The sequence below is a fragment of the Pteropus medius genome, unplaced genomic scaffold (assembly GCF_902729225.1).
Source record: "Pteropus medius unplaced genomic scaffold, Ma_sr-lr_union100, whole genome shotgun sequence".
Classification (NCBI taxonomy): domain Eukaryota; kingdom Metazoa; phylum Chordata; class Mammalia; order Chiroptera; family Pteropodidae; genus Pteropus; species Pteropus medius.
The window spans coordinates 556,111-569,399 of NW_024348529.1; the positions used below are offsets into that span (position 1 = coordinate 556,111).

Here is a 13,289-nt window from a genome sequence, read left to right on the forward strand (position 1 = left end):
ACACACACAGACTCCGCCAACACAGGCCCCGCCCTGGGGCGGAGCTGCTGGCAGGGGCGTGTCCTGTGGGTAGGCTTCGTGCGAGCCACACAGTTCACGCGAAGCGACCGCAGAGGGCGGCGCCCACAGTGCGGGAGCCTTGGTGGGTCAGTGCTCCGTGGCCGGAGGCCTCTGGGCTCGATAGACTGCCCACCCCAGGGCTTGTCCACTTCCGTGCACAGACGCACTCCCTGAAGCGTTGGGCACGCCTGTTGACGGCGGTCCGCACGGTCCTCCCGGAGCCCCGGCCTCGGGGCAGCGTTCCACGGGCCTCAGATGACGGTCGCCCGGGATCGTGTGAACCTTTTACATGCCCACTTATTTTTATAGGACAATGAATGATTGGATGTCGTCGAACGAGAAAGCAGTGACATCCTTACTGCGGACGTTGGAGGAACTCAAGTCCGAGCTGAGCGCGTCGGGCCCCTCCCCGGTGAGACGGCGCGGCCGCCGCCCGGTTCGTTCTTCGTTGCGGCTGCTCGTCCGTCCTCCCCCTCCTCCCTCACCTCCTTGTCTGTCTGAGGCTGCGTGCGGGTGAGCCAGCAGGTGCCTCGGGGTGACGTGGCGCTCACGTGCACTTCCTCCTCCCTGGCCCCCGGTGGACGGCAGTACCACCGGCGGGGGCCTGCACCCCGGCAGCTGCGGCCAAGGTGCTGGAGGCCCTGTTATGAGTCCCCAATGAAGCTCTGTCGTGACTACGGGAGCCTGGCGCGTGCTGTGAGACCCGCCCTCTGGCCGCCGAGCGTTGTGGTGTGTCCCGCCCGCTTGTCTGTCGGACACCGCACCCTCCCGTGTCCTGTGTCACTGCAGGCAGGAGGTCCCGCTGATTATGGACATAAGGACCTGCTTAAGGGGCTCACTCATAGGTCCCCACGGACGAACGTGCCACGTTCCCTGGTCGCCCCGGCGCTGCCTGTGGCGCCTTGTAATGGGCCTGCTCGTTCACAGCCCAGCTTTGCTCCAGTCTGTTTCAGAGAAGCTTGAAAAGAAACGGGGTTTGGTGACTTTCATTGTTTCCCGTGCCACAGATGGACAGCTTCGCCCGGCTCCACAAGCTGTCCACGGAGCCCCAAATCCGTTTCAAATGATAAACTCTGAAAATAACTGATAATAAAAACAAATAGTGCGCGTGCTTTTTAACAAAAATTCTTACACGGTTTATTTTGTTTTCTCCTAAGAGAAAAATGGCAGCGGAGGACCAGGCGCAGCTGCTGGACGTCCTCCTGAAGGACAACGCCTCTCTGACGCAGGCCCTGCGCGCGGCGGCCCAGGAGAAGGCGGGGCTGCGCGGGGCGGCCGCGAGGCTGGAGCGGGCGCTGGCGCACCACGTGCTGCGGGGCTGCGTGCTCGTAAGTGCCGCCCCGCCCCGCCCCGCGGCTCCGCCTCCCGCGCCCGAGCGACTCTTAGCGTCGTAGCGGGCGTTGGGCTCAGTGCCCGGGCACGGGCCTGTGTGCACCACGTCCCGTGTGGCCTGTGCCGCAGACGGTGTTCGATTCACGTTCACGAGAGGAAATTTTGTCGAAGAATATAATCATCTAGTGAAATGAGCATTTTATTCGAATTTTACCTAATGAAAATAACTTATGATTTTCCTGATTGTTTAGTTCAGTATAGACTTTTTTTCTGGAATGCCTAAGTTTTTTCTTCATTTATATTTTAGGTTACTTTTTGCTTGTGGCTTTGCTGTACATTTTTTACAATGAAAACTTTTTAGATTATTTTTTGACTTACATACGAGAACACCTGCCCTTTGCTGGTGTGCTGCCACGTGAGCTGTCACGTGTGCAGAGACCCCCTGGGACCCAGCTAGCCTGGCGCCTTCCCTGTGCGGGGACCCACAGTGTGGCCCTGTGAAGCCTCTCCACTTCCTCCTGGTGCGTTTGAGGCCCATCCTGCTGTTGGACGCATTAGTAGCTGCTTCCCCCTCACTGCCGAGCTGTGTTCGCAGCCTGTGTGTTCCTCGGTTTACCCATTCATCTGCTGAAGGGTCCCTGGGCCACTCCCAGGCCCCGACTGTATGCGCAGTGCTCCTGTCCTGTGGACAGTGCGTGCAGGGCTGTGTGGGTGGGCATTTCATTCTCGGGATAAACGCCAGGGTGGGGGTTTGCAGCATCTCAGGGTAGTTTATGTTCAGCTTCCGCATCAGCGTGGCCACGGTGTTTTCCAGGATGGCTGCACAGCGTGAGTGTTGCAGCTGCTCTGCGTCTGGTGTCTTGGGGACTTGGAGCAGCGTTCCGCTGGATGGGAAGTGGCATCTGGGTACTGTGTTTGCTGAGGTGTCTGTTAAAGGGTTGGCTCATTCGTAACTGGGATTGCTTGTTGTCATTGTGTCGTGAGAGTTTTTCCTATACTCTCGATGTAATGCCTTTGTCAGAATGTCGTTAGCAAATGTTTTCCGTCTGCTCTCTCCTCATGGAGTCGTATGCACCAGCCTGTTTCTCATAGATCATGCCAAGAGTTTCATAGTTTCAGCCTTGACTTTGAAGTCTGCGGTCCAGTTTTAGTCGATTTTTTATTATGGTCTGAGAGGAAAGTGGAGCGTTGCTTTTCTGAGTGTTGGTACCCAGGTTTTCCGGCTCTTTATTGAAAAGATTGTCCTTTCTCCTTGTGTCTCTGTGGCTTTGTCCGCGGTCGGTGAATAGGACTTGTGCATTTGCGTCTGGACTCTCTTCTGCTCCCCTGGGCTGTCTGTCTGTCCTTCACCAGCGGCCTGATTAATGTAGGTTTATGTTACATCTTCACTTCGGGTAGTGGGGATGCTCCAAGTTTTTCTTCTTTTTCAAATTATTTGGCTATTCTGGTTCCTCTGTCCTTCAGTATAAATTCTAGACTCCTGCTGCTTCGAGTGGGGTTGTGTTAAATCTGTAGATCAGTGTGGGGAAAACTGGGAAGGAAGATGGTTCAGCCAGTTTGGAAACCCATCTGGCGGTTCCCCAAAGTAGACAGAGCAGCTCTCTGACCCAGCGATCCCACTTCTGGGTGTTTACCCGGAAATGAAAACATATGTTTACATAAAACCTTGTCCACAAGGTTTTCCTGTCTCCATTATTCATCATAGGTCAAACTTCTGTCATGAGAGGGTGTCGAAACTTGCCTTGCTGGCCTGCACCCGCTCACGTGGGGATGTGTTCTTGCTCATCTGTTGAGTGGTGGGTTGCACTGATTTCAAAGATTGAGTCTACCTGTCGTCCCAGGAAAATCCCCACTTCGTGACACATCCTGGCTTTTTTAGATGTTGCTGGATTCAGTTTGCTTACATTTGTTGGTGAGGGACATTCAAGGGACATTCATCTGGAGTTTTGTGTTGTCTTGGTCTGGTTTTGGCTTCAGAATGTGAGTTGTGACGTGTCCCTCGTCTGTTTTCGAGAAGAGATTATGCATGGCTGGTATTTATTTCTCCCTTAAATATTTATAAAAATTCGCCAATGAAACCATCTGGGCCTGGTGGTCTCTCTTTGGGGCAGTTTTTGGTGCCAGACTTGGTGTTTCTGGTGGCGTTAGTGGAGTGTGCTGTAAAGGTCAGTCAGACCCAGTGACTGTCGGGTCCACGTGTTCTGTGGTCCGGCCGAGCTTCTTCCTGCTTGTTCCCTAGCTGCTGACGAGGTGTTGACATCGCTCACGAGGACGGTGGGTGTGTCAGTTTCGAAGCTCCGTGCGGTGAGGTGAAGGGACCTCTGTCCTGTGGAGTTGGGCCATGTCCCCAGCAGATCCAGGATGTTCGTCCTCTGACGGGAGCAGTCACACAGGCTCACGTGTTAATCTTGACGAGAGCTGCTGTTGATGTCACTTCACTGCCCTGTTGGCTTTTCTGAAACTGCTCATGGTGTTTCGAGGTTCCTTGTTTTAGGGTGCCCCATTGGCCCATGCGGACTAAAACGCGGTCACCGGTGGGGTGCTTTTGTCCTTTGTAAGAAAGCTGACAAACTGGGGAACGGATGTTCTCAATGAGAAAAGCAAGGGCAGGCTGAGAGTCAGCGGCCGCGCGTTTTCTCCTCGTGTCTGGGGTGAAGTGTGCCCCTCGAGCGTTCTTTCCAGGCCCAGCCCGCGTGTGTTTGGAATCAGGGAGACACTGGTTTGTCCTGCCGCGGGGAGGGCACTGCTCCCAGCGTCGCTGGCTTGCGGGCCCTGCAGTCGTGGGGTGGCACGACAAGGCTGCCTTTTCAACTCCTGCTCCAAACAGCTGGATGGAGGCCACTGACCACATGGCCCCAAGAGTGCTTCGAGCTCACTTTGGCCCTGGTGACAGGCTGGTCCTGGCCATCTGCCCTGGGTGGCCCCTTTGTTCCCTCGCTGCGGAACCCTTTTTCTGTCAGCATGTTCCCCGTTAGAGCTCCGGGGTCCTGTACACCACGGTTCGGACAGGTCTCCTGGTCACGCCGTGGAAGCTGCAGTGCCCGTCTCTTGTGGGAATGGCTCCTGCGTGGTTTCCGGGCGTGTGGTGCGATGACACTAAAGCCCAACTAGTCTTTGCCTTTAGCCATCAGCGTTTCTAGGACCACAGAATGGGAGGGTGTTTAATAGGCTGAAACCTTTGAATTCAAGGTTAATTCACAAATATTTGATTTTCTGTTTTGAACGAGAATATACCTTTTGTGCAGTCGCACTTGAGTAAATGGCATGTAGTAATCGCCCCGTAAGTGTTCATCACCCGGTTAATAATGTCACATGACAACTTGGGCACCACTGAAGAGATGCTGAAGGAGGCACAGGCGCGGCCTGTGTCGTGGCGTTCGGGAGACCTGCGCCCAACCTCCTGTGGGCCCAGCTCTCGTCCCCCCGACGGCATGCCTTACCCTGTGAAGGCCCCGGGGGACGAGCCGGGGAAGGAAGGAGGCGTTTGAACGTGACCTCCTCACCGGGGCTGGGGTCGGAGGGGATGGTCATTCCTCTGCAGACGGCCCTGCAGGCGGCGTTGTCTGGGATTGTTGCAGAGGCCGGACAGGTCGGCCCGGAAGCGGGACAGGACGGCCCTGCAGAGCTCACCAGGACGCCCGGACGCAGGCCTGCCCACGCCGGCCGCCAGGGAAGAAGCGAATGCCGGCAACGTCAAGGTAGAGCAAGCCGGGGGCGGCGGGAGGGCGTCCGCGGAGTCTCCGCGCTGCTCTCGATTTGATGCTTTTACCTCGAGAGCAGTTCCAGGTCACTGCGAAGTCAAAGGGAGACGCAGAGAACTTGTGTACAGCTCCTGCACTGACGTCATTGTCACTCCGAGTCCCCAGTTTCCGTCAGGTCACTTTTGGCGTTGTGCATTCTGTGCATTTGGACAAACGTGTGATGACACGTGTCCCCTATCATAGCCTCCCACAGAGTAGTTTCCCTCCCTGGAAGTCCTCTGGGCTCTGCCTGTCCAGCCGCGCCCCCTCTGCCCCCGTGGTGCTGTTAGAGTCCCTTAGAGTCCCAGTTCGCCTGCTGCAGCGAGGGCCTCTGCCTGGGCGTGGTCGCCTGCTCACAGTCGGAAAGCACACTGGCTCTAGAGGCCAAGTTGTCACAAATACGGGGAGTTGAGAAGTTTGGTCCGGTTGCGCACAGAAGTCATGTTTCTGTGCTGATGAATCGAGGGGCAGAGCGGGGCAGTTTGCGTCATCGGGCAGTGGTCTCGGTGCCTGAGGGAGCCCTAGGCCAGCAGTGCACCGGGCGTCAGGGGGAGCGGGGCGTGGGCCCTCGGCCCGAGGGCAAAGGGCACGTTAGGCTGGGCCGCAAGCCCCGTTCACTCGCTCTCCGCACCCGTGATGCCACGAAGCGCGGACAGGCGCCCTGCCACCCATTCGGACCGTCTTAGCAGCAGGTTCATGGGGCCCCTGGGGGGCTGCTTGGGCGCTGCGGGGGGGGAGGGTGGTCTGCAGTCATCTTGTACACCAGGCCGGACTGTGGGCGGCAGATGCGCAGGGCTGATGTCCATGATGATCTGCGGAGGAGAAAGGGGTCTGGTGGTTTTTAAAGCACAGACCTGTCCGCACGGTGTCTGTTCTGCGATTAAGTTCTGCAGCGCTTTTCTTCCAGATGGAAAAATTGTACCTGCGTTGCCTGAGAGCAGAGAGCTTTAGAAAGGCCCTGATTTACCAGAAGAAGTACCTGCTGCTGCTGATCGGCGGGTTCCAGGACTCTGAGCAGGAAACACTCTCCATGATCGCCCACCTGGGGGTGTTCCCTTCCAAAGCAGACAAGATCGCCCCCCCGCGGCCTTTCACCAAGTTCCGAACGGCGGTCAGGGTCGTGATTGCGATATCGAGGTAACGGGAGGCGCGTGCAGTGGGTCCCGGCTCCGCGTCCGAGTCTGTCGTACTCACTTTTAAGGCGAAGGATACTTGAGGCCGTAAAGAAAATGTAGGTGACACTCGTCTTCCGGAAATCACATGCAGCACTGCCACCTTCTAAAAGGAAAATATTTAAGGGTGCCTTTTTATCACAGAACACTGCCTTGTCCCTCAGCGTCCCATTCCTTACATTTTAGTCAGGTCTGTGTTACCAGAGAGGGGCCGGGCGCATGGGAACACTGGTCCCTCGGGCAGCGGCCATTTGTGGTGCAGGCACTTTCTGGCCTCTGTCTGTGAGGCGGGAGTGGGGTAAGAGCCCCGCTGCAGGGCCCAAGGGAGGCCCATCGCTCCAGGAACCGGCCCCCTAGCCAGAGGCTGGTTCACTCTCCCCGCCCCCCCCCCGGCCCCCCAGCCGCTGAGTGCTCAAGGGGGCCTTGTTGGAACAGACATGTGACTCCCTGGTGCAGATTTCTAAATTAGTGATGAAATCCATTTTATTTTATAATTAAAATTTGCTGAATTTCTGAGAACATTTGCCCCACTGAGAACTGCAGCCCTGTCTGCTGCGAGACGCAGGCAGAGGCACCTTCCCAGGCCACGCTGTTTGCATACCCGCCGGGGAGCAGGTGGGAGCCCCCGCGGTGGGGAGGCCTCCTCCAGCCTCAGGGCACCCACTCCCCCACCCACCAGTCCGTCCTGGGCCTGGAGGGGATGCCCTGTCCCAGGAAGCTGGGTGGGGACAGGAAAACAGACCCAGAACCTGCGCCTGGCCTTCCTGTCAAGGGAGGGCCGGCCATCCAAGCCAGCAGCATTTTTAACCCGAAGTGCCTGGTAGGAGGGCGGGGCTCAGCAGGGTGCCAGCACCCCTTGCTGGTGGGGGCTGCCCAGGAAGGCTGCCTCTGCAGGGACCCTGTGTGGGGACCTGGGCCCAGGGGCCCCACACTGCTGCAGGCCGGTCGCCCCCGCCTGACATCCTGCTCACTGGCTGGCCTGAGCCCGGCAGGCAGCTTGGTGACGGGTTGAAACGGAGTGTTATATACTGATTTTGAACCACAGTCTGGGAGCCCCTAAACTGGATGTTGGGTCGTGGGCAGGGCCTGGGCCCCTGGACAGGTATGGAGGTAGCTGTCCTGTCAGGTGTGCAGGACTTGCTGACATGGGTGATCCGCCACCAAGACCCATCAGCTGTCGGTCACGTGGGGATACTTGTTGCATTTTCATTCCAGTTTTACTCTAGTGTCCAATGTTTTTTGTTTGTTCTGTTTTGTGTGTAGGTTGCGTTTTTTGGTGAGGAAATGGCAAGAAGTAGATCGGAAGGGAACCGTGCGAGGCCGCGCGCCCCGCCCAGGTGGGACTGCCGGGACCCTCGGCCGCCTCCGCGAACCGCCTCGCGCCTGCGCAGCGTGTCGTCGCCGGCCGGTGGGAGCCTAACGTGCGGGGGCGGAGTGGGCGACCGCAGTCAGCGTGGCGTCGGGTGGTGTTTAGGGAAGACGCTCTAATTTGGGAAACAGAACGAAGAAAACCAGGGTTCATACAGTTAATGAGTAAAACTGGACCTAGTAATTGAAAAATCTAGAAGAGCCTTATACATCAACTGGTAACTTTAATGAAAAGGTCTTTTTTATTCTCCGAAATGAAGTGGAGGCCCCGGGCTGCCGCTCCTTTGCTGTGAGGGCGCCGCTGCTTCCTCTCACTCAGGCTCGCCGGGCTTCCTGCTTGCTGTCCCCACGCACAGCAGGCGCCCTGGCGGGAGCCGGCCTCTGACAGGTTCCTACCTGCGGGACGCTGGCTGAGACCTTCGCTACTTTTGCTTTCCACCTGTTAACTGTTACTGGGAATCAAACCGCCTCCTCAGCCTCAAGCCTCGGGGAAAGGTTGCCCCAGGGCGCCGCTGGTGGTCCCCAGGCCCCTGCCCCAGCCCCCGGACCCCCCCTCAGCTGTATGAGGGCCGGCCGCTGCTCCCCGGGGCCCGTGAAACTCAGGTGGTGAAACTCAGGTTTCCTCTAGAGCTTTTTCAGTATGACTTTTTTGACTTGGGTACTTTGAAAATGTTTCAAAGTTGTCATGTGTCTAGACCCTTAAAGCATGTAAGTGTTCAGTTTCAGTAGGTGGGCTTTCATACTGAAATGCACTTGTCTGTTTCCCTCATCTCTTTGTTCTTAATTCTGGGGGAAGGAGTCCCGGTGCCACCGCGACGGCGGTCTCCCCCCGAAACCAGTGAGTCCCCACCAACCCGGGACGTGCCCTGCGGCCACGCCAGGAACCCTGTGCCCAGAGCCTCCCCACACAGAAGGGACAGGTGAGCCAGGCTGCTGCTCTGCCGGGAGGTTTGGACGGGACCAATCGGCAGCCGTCAGGAGGGGTCCGTCTGCAGATAAGCCGCCGTGCGTGCACTCTGTGGGAGCCCAGGCCCGCCTGAGGGGACCCCACGCCCATGTGCCAGCCCCTGGTTGGCTTTATGCAATCTTTTCTGTGGGGTTTGGGTTTCTTGCCCACATAGCGCATTTTTATCCTTACTACTCAGTTGACGATGGAGATATTACAGTGACACTGTTAAAGCTAAGTTATTTGGGGAAGAAAAGCCTTTTCAATTAAGAGGACTTGTTACAGAATATCATTTTGATTAAAAATAAAAGCAAAAACACTTTCCCTGTTGACCTTGCCGGTTTGAGCCGCGGTCGTGCGTAGTGGCCTCCCAGGCCCCGTGCGTGCGCACGGTGCGGTGTGGCTGGCCCTGCCATGAGCGGGCGTGGTGGGTCCTCACTGCCGCTGCCACGGTGCACCCGTTTCCCTGACCGTGAGCTTCCTCCCCTGATCCTGGCGAAGGATGGGGCTCCAGTCCCACTGCTCCAGGTCGCACCACGTGAATCATCCCGTGAGGTGGAACCCACGCACGTGCTGCAGTGCAGGGTCTGGGGTGTCAGCTGCTTACTGAGGGCTCCAGCTGCGACTTCTCTGGGACTAGGACCCCCCCCTTCAGGTGTCCAGGGAGGCTGGGCTTACGTGCGAGGGTGTTTCGCACACGCGTGAGGAATCGTGTGGCGCCCGCTGCTTCGCGTGCTCCTCGGAGAGCAGCCGGCCACGCCGCCTGCCGCTTGGTAGCCCAGGCGAGATGCGCCCCCGCCCCTTCGCCCCGTGGCCTCTGCAGACGATGACCTCTCTGTACGAGCCGCACTATAGGAGATGACAATGTCTGGTGTGGCAGTCCTGACAGGAGAAGCAGCATACAAGTGTTGAGCACCAGCGTGCCGCTAGCTCTGATCACTTCTGCTAGCGACACCCGCTTTGGCTGGGCCCAGAGCGGGTAGGGGCACCGGTGCCCATCGTGCAGGCGGGTGGAGACTCTGCCTGCTGGCTCTGGCCCCAGGGCCTGGGCGGGCGATACCTACTGGGGCAACAAGAGGTGGCCAAGGCCTCTTTGTGGGTGATGAGGGCAAGTGAGCCATGTGACAAGTGACAGGCTGGAGCCATGAGCCACCTGGTCCCAGCATGTGGGTCTGAGGTGAACGATGCATCATCCACGGAGAGTTAGTGAATAAAGTCACATCCAGTAGTTATTACTCACTGTAACTCAGGTTGTCTAGAAGCTGGTTTTTAAAGCACTATGTACCACTTTTTAAAAGCTGGCTTTTTTTGTGGTAAAGAAAAGGTACAAAGGAAAGAGCCATCTTTTACCCTGTTCCCCATTTCCTATCTGTGCACTCGGCGCATTCACCGTCTGTGTGTTCAACTGTTTCTTGGTTTATTTGTTTGAAGATCCAATCCATCCCCAGCTTCGAGATCAGAAAGATCGCTGACTGCTTCTCAAGATCCAGAACGTTCCTTGACGGAATATATTCACCATTTAGAAACAATCCAGCAAAGATTAGGGGGCGTGCCACCAGGTAACAAAAGTCCTTCCTACCTGTTCTTAAAACAGCATAAGTGCCTGGGAATGTAAACGAGGGGGCCACAGCTCTCCACTTAGACTCAGCCCCGGCTGGCAGCACTTAGCACGTGGTGTGCCTGCCCACCAGCTGGCCTGGTCCTTTCTCTTCGCTTGGGGAACGTAAAGATTTTGTTTCAGCCAGGATAAAATTTGTCCAGGAGTTTTTTAGCTGTTATAATTTAAACGTCGTATATTTTAATTATTCATATTTTCGCCAAAAATAAGTAATTCAGTGATAGTGTTTCAAAATTGTAAATTTCTTCTTAAAACCAGTGAAGCCTTCTAACAAATTCCTACATCACTTCTGTTTGCGTTTAGATCGCCCTTCCCAGAAATCCTGCCGCCAGAGGACTAAGCAATGAATAAAATCCATGGGGCTCTTACCTGTGACAGTCCTGTCTGAGGAGAAGATTTGTTTTTCCTTTTCTGAGGAAGGCTTGTGTGGCATGGCGCACAGAGCGGTGCCCAGTCCCCTCACGTGCCCGGGACGCCAGCCCCGAGTGCCGTGAATTGAGTGTTCTCATCTCCATGCGTTGTCACAAAGCCCAATGGAGTACTTTTTGTGTGACTTCAGTAGCGTTGGCTCCTTAGCCCAGTTCTGTGTGAGTTGGCAGAGCCAGCCACTGGCCTCCCGGAAGGGTAAGCGGAGAATGAAATGGCTCTTCGTTGTTTATTTTCTTAAAATGTACAGATGGAAACTTGGTCTAAAAATGAAAGGAGAGAATATAATTAAAGCACTAGTTTCTTTGTAGGCAGCCCTTGTATTTTTCAGTTTTACTCAGTTTGGTTTTATCACTGAAAAAAAAAAAACCCAGAGAAACAATTTATGTTAAACTGCGCGTCACAAATGTCCAAAGTGCTCTTCCCCTAGTGAGACGGCGGTCTCCTGCCGCCCTGTCTCGTTTCTGATTATCTCATGTCTGTGAGAGGCGGCCACCGCCTGCCCGTCATCAGGACCATGGTTGACTGTTGTGCTTCGCGCGTCCTCACTGGGCCGCGCGGTGATGCCCGCCGGGCCCGGCTGCCGGAGGCCCGCGCAGGCCTTCGGGGGCTCTGAGCGTCGGGTTTAGTGCAGGACGGCTGTTCCCAAAGCCAGCGCTCGCCCGTGCCGGTGCTGGGTCTGCCCTTCGCCCTACGGCACGGCACACGTCTGCACTTCCTGCGTGTGAGCCGCCGCTGCCCGCCTGCCGCCCTGAGTCCTGCAGTCCTGCCCGAGGTGGCTGAGGCCGAAATCCTCGCGAGAGCCGGCACCTCATGCAGAGCAGCAGGTGCGGTCGGCCTGGAAGTGCCTGGGGGGCAGGGGGAGCCCACCTGTCCTGAGTGCGGTTACCAGACACCACAGACACAGCTGCACGGCGGGAGGCCAGTGACCGCCACCACGTCTCGGCCCCCGGGCGCGTTGCCGTGACACAGACCGCCCACCCGGGACCCGTTAGTGAGGTGGTGCACCCCAGTGTCACACACAAGTGGCGAGCTGCAGGGCGTGTCCACGCGTGCACTGACGCGCTTGGTGGGGCGTTTGCCCCTTCCCTCACCTGGTTCGTGCGTGACCCTCAGCTTGTGTCTTGGCCCCTGGGCGACCTGACCTTTCTCAGAGATTCGAGGCCTTCACTGTCTTGTTTTCAGAGAACTCTCCTTTTTTTATATACCTGAACCTGGAAAGACCAAAGACGGAGGAGGGGGATGGGAGGGGGAGGAAGAGACGACGGTGGTGACGACCAGGACCAAGAGGTGCCCGTGGGCTCGGTGTGTCGCAGCCCCATCCTCGTGGGCCGGACCTCGGTCTCCTCGGTGGTTGGGGTCGGCCACACCAGCCGACACGGGAGCCCCGTCCGTGTTCCCTGGCTCAGACGACAGTCCCACCCGCCTGCTCAAGGAGACCATCGTATCTGGTGGAAGCTCCCCTTCCTTGAGACAGCAGAGCCCACAGTCATAGGCCTTCAAAAGAGGCTACTCGTGTGCTCCTCGCTGGGCCGCAGGCTGGTGGGTGGGGCTACAGGGGGCATGGCCCCTGCGTGTGGCCTTGGTAGGGGCCTTCTGCCTTGCTGACCGTCAGAAGGGTTCTCTGGTCAGCGGCTGTCATGGTGAGGAGGTAGTTTAGGAAGCCCACGGATGAGCTTCAGGTAGGAAAGCAAGTCTGTGTCCAGAATAACGTTGATAGCAACTCCGGACACGTTGGCAGAAGCCACCTGTCCATGCAATGCACACTGCGCCCTCGGCCCGCCTGAGCCTTGTCACCTGGTCACCCTGCCAAGCGCCTACCACTCCCTTCGGTTCTGACAGCCCAGCGGGACTGCCCCCACTTCCTGGCCAGGTCCCAGCCCCTCCCCTCAGGCTTGACCCAGGACTCAGGAAAGTGCTCCGCTCACGTCAACCAGGTTGTCATGGAGGGTGTGACTCGGGGACAGCCAGATAGAAGGGGTGCGTTAGGGCAGGTGCGGGGAGGGCGCGGTGCTCTCGGAACGTGTGCGCATCTCCCTGGGAGCCCCCACACCCCCTTCAAGTTTATCGTGGCCTCGTGACTGAGCTGGGACCAGCCACCATCTTGACGCTCTGTGGGGGCCCACCATAGTCACCTTGTTAGCAAGAGCCCAGGTCCAGTCAGAGGGGCTCGTTATAAGGAAACGCACTCCCTTCAGGAAGTTCCAAGGGCAAAGACTGAACGTGCATATTTTTATCACAAGTCACATAGATAGCACTGCACATGACGTGGGTCACTACTGCCCAGGCATGCATGGTGATCAGAGAGCCCCATGTGTGATGGCCATGTGAGTGAGTGTGGCAGGCGTGCGTTCTTGCCAGGAGGGGGAGGAGTTCGTGCCTCAAACGGAGAGGGCTGTCAGCAGGGGGCACAGAGTGGCTCCCAGGCCTGGGCATCTGCCCCAGCGGTCCTCTGCTCAGAGTGGGTGCCGTCCATGCCCTTGCCGGCCAAGGCGCTGTGGGCATCACTGGGACTTGTCCAGGTCTCACCTGAAACAGTCTGCAGCTTCCCCAGCAAATACACTGGAGCAGCAGCCCACATACGGTTGGATCTAAAACCTCTACAAGGAGCCTCGTGCCCTTCTCGA

At 57.2% G+C, this 13,289-nt stretch overlaps 1 protein-coding gene across 7 annotated transcripts in view; it reads left to right on the forward strand.

The window, feature by feature from the left end:
* Nucleotides 1-10,976, forward strand: part of PCNT (pericentrin) — an 88,768-nt gene extending 77,792 nt beyond the window's left edge. For 6 of the 7 annotated variants that reach the window (XM_039879791.1, XM_039879789.1, XM_039879785.1 and 3 more), the window contains 8 exons: nucleotides 370-472; nucleotides 1,218-1,388; nucleotides 4,971-5,090; nucleotides 6,040-6,269; nucleotides 7,568-7,641; nucleotides 8,469-8,592; nucleotides 10,050-10,177; nucleotides 10,540-10,976. In XM_039879791.1, the coding sequence (XP_039735725.1) occupies nucleotides 370-472; nucleotides 1,218-1,388; nucleotides 4,971-5,090; nucleotides 6,040-6,269; nucleotides 7,568-7,641; nucleotides 8,469-8,592; nucleotides 10,050-10,177; nucleotides 10,540-10,583 (994 nt within the window). In that variant the 3' untranslated portion in view covers nucleotides 10,584-10,976. Of the gene's footprint in view, nucleotides 1-369; nucleotides 497-1,217; nucleotides 1,389-4,970; nucleotides 5,091-6,039; nucleotides 6,270-7,567; nucleotides 7,642-8,468; nucleotides 8,593-10,049; nucleotides 10,178-10,539 lie in introns of all 7 variants that reach the window. The other variant, XM_039879787.1, reaches the window with a different exon arrangement.
* Nucleotides 10,977-13,289: the final 2,313 nt, after the last annotated feature.